The 4,362-nt window shown below is 48.7% G+C and overlaps 2 protein-coding genes across 2 annotated transcripts; both read right to left on the bottom strand.

Moving 5' to 3' along the window:
• Positions 1-1,857: 1,857 nt before the first annotated feature.
• LTR84_002005 (uncharacterized protein) lies at positions 1,858-2,187 on the bottom strand (the record flags this gene model as incomplete). Its single annotated transcript, XM_064845621.1, has 1 exon — positions 1,858-2,187. One exon carries the CDS (start codon positions 2,185-2,187, stop codon positions 1,858-1,860), a length of 330 nt encoding a protein of 109 aa, XP_064699716.1.
• A 57-nt stretch (positions 2,188-2,244) lies between these two features.
• Positions 2,245-2,964, bottom strand: LTR84_002004 (uncharacterized protein; the record flags this gene model as incomplete). The annotated part of the gene is made up of 1 exon (XM_064845620.1): positions 2,245-2,964. The coding sequence occupies one exon, from the start codon at positions 2,962-2,964 to the stop codon at positions 2,245-2,247; it is 720 nt and encodes a 239-aa protein (XP_064699715.1).
• Positions 2,965-4,362: the final 1,398 nt, after the last annotated feature.

The raw sequence follows: 4,362 nt of genomic DNA, 5'->3' as shown, positions 1-4,362 counted from the left end.
CCATCCCGTATCCACCTATCAAGGAAACCCCTTGGTCAGACACTGTTCGCAGTTCCGATCATAACACCTTATTCGAAATAAAATTAAGATAGTAGTGGCCTTACTACTAGCGCTATAGTCTCTTAAGCCGTCGACATACGCCACTCCTTATAGGACAAAAGATTTAGATATTCTAGTTAGCTAGATTTTCGCCTAGCGCTATAGTCTCTTAAGGCGCTAACTTACGCTACTTTCTACAAGAGAAAAGATTTAGATATCTTAGTTCGCTACATTTTCGCCTAGCGCTATAGCCTCTTAAGGCGCTAACTAACGCTACTCCTTACGAGATAAAAGATTTAGATATTCTAGTTAGCTAGATTCGCAGTAGGTATTGCGGTAAAGTCGCCTTATTCGAAAAAAGGTTGAGGTAGTAGCGGTCCATTATATACTATAGTAAGTAGAGAAGAATAGCGAAGGAAGTTAAAAGAAGAGAAAATTGGTAATCTAAGTAGGAAAAGTTTATTACTTATATACTAGAGGTTCTAAACCCTAGCCAAAAGGACCCGAACAATGGTATACCATTGTTGGTGGTGCCAAACTACAGCGAGTTAGCACGGGACGGGAACTAACTGAAGATGGCTAAAGTGGTATAGGATTGTGGTATAGGATTGTTTTCTCAGGTAGAGACTTCGCGGGGTGCAATCTTCATGATTATTACATCGTTCGAACGAGCTCGTCGAGGCTATACGAATGCGACCATTTGCAAAGCTGTAGGTGCTGTGGTGGTGGAGTTCTGAAAGTGATGTGGTAAGGTAGGGTTGCGCGAGCTTTGCGTTAGGGTAGCGTTTACCATACCGTAGTACGGCGGACCTTATTAACTTAGCCTCGTCACCTCAGCCTTATCCAGATATCCCCTAGTGATCCTACGATTTTCCTAACTATAGTCTTAACCAGCGCGATAGCTTGGGCGTCGTGCCCAAAAAAGTCCAACCATACTAGGAATTGAACTAACGACCTTGGTGAGGTATATATATTTGAGTTACCCAAATTTGGTCAATAATTACTCTTTCTTCCTGACTAACGAGGGGCGACCTATACTACTAGCTGTGACTTTGTCCGACCTTTAGGTGGTATAAATTGAGGGGCCTTACTAGGGTTACGAGACTAATCGCTATGCTATGCTCTTGCCGACTAGCTTTCCGAATTAGAATCTAGGTAAAGGTAGTAGGGTCGTCGGGAGGCTAATAGATACCCTTCGGGAGCTACTATGAGCTACCTTAAGACTCCGACTCAGTGAGATAGTTGCGATGAGTAATTAGCGGGGGGTATACCCTTCGTAGGCATTCACCGCGTTGTACACCGCTGAAAGTGCTTCAAACCCACCAAGGACGTACATGAGTAGACTTAGTGGGTCTCGAGCTTCAATAAGCACTTTGAATGGTTCATCCTCGACGCGAATTGGTGGAGTAAGTGGCGCGTGAGGTTCATTGGCCAGTTCATGGATCACTGGAGGTGCATGTGGGCTTGCAGCACAAGTTTCGAGCACTTGGACACTGTTTTTTCTGCTTTCTTTTTACTATAGCGGCTAAAGGAAGAATAGCTCATTCTTTTCGTAGTATTCTTTTGGTAGAAATCCTACCAGAACATGGTTTATCTTGAGATAGCGATAAATTCTAGCTCTGTTGATAAATAGCTCAAAGGCAGGCTGTACCACTAAAGTCACCAGCCCTGAAAACACCCCAACCCTCTCAGTGGTATTTAACCAGCCCTGTTGATGATTGTCCTTCATACTCCCCTAGTATTATGGTCACCACTCCCAGGATCCATCACCCCAGCTCCTGTATCTCCCTAGACCAACAGCATTGGGAGGTCCACCTATCACTGAAGTACTGGTTTTCGCAAAACAACCACAACCCCTGCCTGGGTCGCAATCGCCTTGACCACTGGTCGCTCCGGTTGTAGGTCATTTCCCAGTCGGTTCTGGGTAAAGGCAGGATGCTGCGCTTTGAATTCCTCCACCAGGCCTTGGTAGAGTTGATCACGAGCTACCATCCGCTTCTCCTTCAACGCCTCCTGCGACACAGACAGACCACCCGCCAGCTGTTGGGCCTTAGCCTGAACGCGATCTGTCCAGTTCTCATACCCTCCCTTGACCATGTTCGGCAAGGCCTCAGAGGAGACCACCTCAAAACCCAGTTCCAACGCCATTGTGCGGATATAGTCTCGCGCCCGGCGAGTAGCCTCTGCGGTACCCACCCATCGCTTCTAACGACGGGTGACACCCAGTACCTTGTTTTGACTGTCGCTGAACCAACCCGTGAGAATCTCCAAGGTCTGCATCCCATTCTCGGGATCTGGCACTGTTATGGTGATGGTACCACCCGGCTGGAGGACGTGCCGCTTGAGAAAGTCAAGCCATGGAGCCCGTTGATCATGGGCGACGTGTTGGAAAGCGTTGAGGATGAAGACACGGTTGAACTTCATTCCTGGGACAGTAGGCTCATCCAAGTGGCTGATGTGCTGGACCACCAGACTGACTTGAGGGTTGGAGGGGTTGGCCAAGTTATTTAGGCGGACCACTTCCTGGATATGGGCCATGACTGTCTGTGAATCCGTCATGTCTGAGAGTGCCATATAGTAGGCTGTATCATGAACGTAGGCGAGACTGGGGTTGACTGAGTAGGAGACCGGCCCATACTTGCTCGACAGCCAGGGCAGAAGATACAACTTTGCTGGCTGAAGACTGGCCTCAAACCCCATGACAAAGCCTGCACCTTGCTCAATCGCATACTTGAGCGCATCGCCATTCCCAAACCCCAAGTCCAGCACTGTGTCCCCTTGTTGAACATGGAGCTTTGGCTTGATCACGCTGTTGAGGTCATCCGCCGCCCAGGCAAAGTTGAAATACCACACCGGGGCCTGTGGGCCATATGACTCCTTGGCCTGTGTGAATGTCATGACTGTATCTTGGTGGTGGCTCGACATCTTGAAGAGTTGGTGTCCAGGTCGAGTTGAAGGGGGATGACTTTGATTTGGAACTGTTGGAGTTGTTGGAGTTGTTGAGTGATGGGGAGAGTGGGAGAGTGGCTGAAGGAGAGGATAGAAGGATTGGTGGTTGAGTCAATTGAAAGTGGGAGAATGAGAGATGTCGTGTAGAGGAGGATGAGAGGATAAGAAGATGAGAAGATGAGATGGGGATCCAGGTGATTTGAGGAGAAGATGATTGGTGACTAGGTTGGTCAGTCAATAGGTGGAGGAGAGAGATTGAGTCAGTCAACTGTGAGAGATGTGGTCAGCAAGGGAGAAAGTCTAGCTCACCAACCAAGGCCAGAATGATATGGAGGAAGGTTCTGGGGAGAGAGGCACTTACTGTGGCTGTTGATCCTATCAATATCACCGATTTTGGTGTTAAGGTCAGTTTTTCTGCACCTTTAGACTGCGCAGCAGATTCTTTGAGCGCCTGAAGAGAGATCTTGGTGAGAACTCAAGGCCGTGGCTTTGAATGAATTGAGAAAGAAAGGAAAGAAAGAAGGGAGATCTGTGAATGACCCTGGTGGCCAAGAGGCGAAGAGAAAGGGACCCGTAGGTGGTTTGGTGGAGAAACAGGATCAGGATCAGTCCTGGAAGTCTGTGGGCAGTTCAACTGAAGAACCAGAGAGAGAGCAGATCTCAAGTTGATTGATGTCAATCACTTCAAGCTTGGAGGGGAGCGGTGGATAGGTCGCAAGTAGGAGATCAGGGAAAGAAAGGTCGTGGACTTGTTGAAAGCAGGAGCTGGCGGGAGACAAAGACACCTCAAGACGACAGAGGAAGAGACAGAGTGCGAGTGGTAGTGGAGAGGAAGAGAGAAGGAGGGTGGAGAGGCCTCTTCTTATACCTTGGCCATTGACGCACATGCGTCTTCACCCCCAGGCAGGTTACCCGATGTGGCGAGGCACTCAGGGTCCATGTGAAGTTGGACTGCCTGTGAAAGGACCTTTATGTGACAGGGTGAGGTCTCGAGAGAGGTGAGGTCTCAAGAGAGGTGAGGTCTCAAGAGAGGTGAGGTCTCAAGAGAGGTGAGAGATTGACTGGAGGGAAGGTCCTGACTGAGCTAGGGATTCGCGCCAAGTTAAATATCATAGAGAGAGACAGTCTGACCATACATTACCAGGGTCATCAGAGGAGAATCAAGATACGCGGATTGTCTATAGGAGAGGAAGAGAACAGGAGGGTGGAAAGGGCCCTACCTCACCTTGTCCCTTGGCCAACAGCGCACATACGTATTCATCACGAGGCAGGTAACCTAGAGTGGTGAGATACTCAGGGCTCCTATAAAGGTACACTATACGTGAAAGGACCCTTGTGTGATGAGGTGAGGCCTTGAACAAGGTGAGTTTTGGA

The sequence above is a fragment of the Exophiala bonariae genome, assembly GCF_035927105.1.
Source record: "Exophiala bonariae strain CCFEE 5792 chromosome Unknown scaffold_113, whole genome shotgun sequence".
NCBI lineage: Eukaryota > Fungi > Ascomycota > Eurotiomycetes > Chaetothyriales > Herpotrichiellaceae > Exophiala > Exophiala bonariae.
This window is presented reverse-complemented; position numbering and strand designations above follow the sequence as displayed.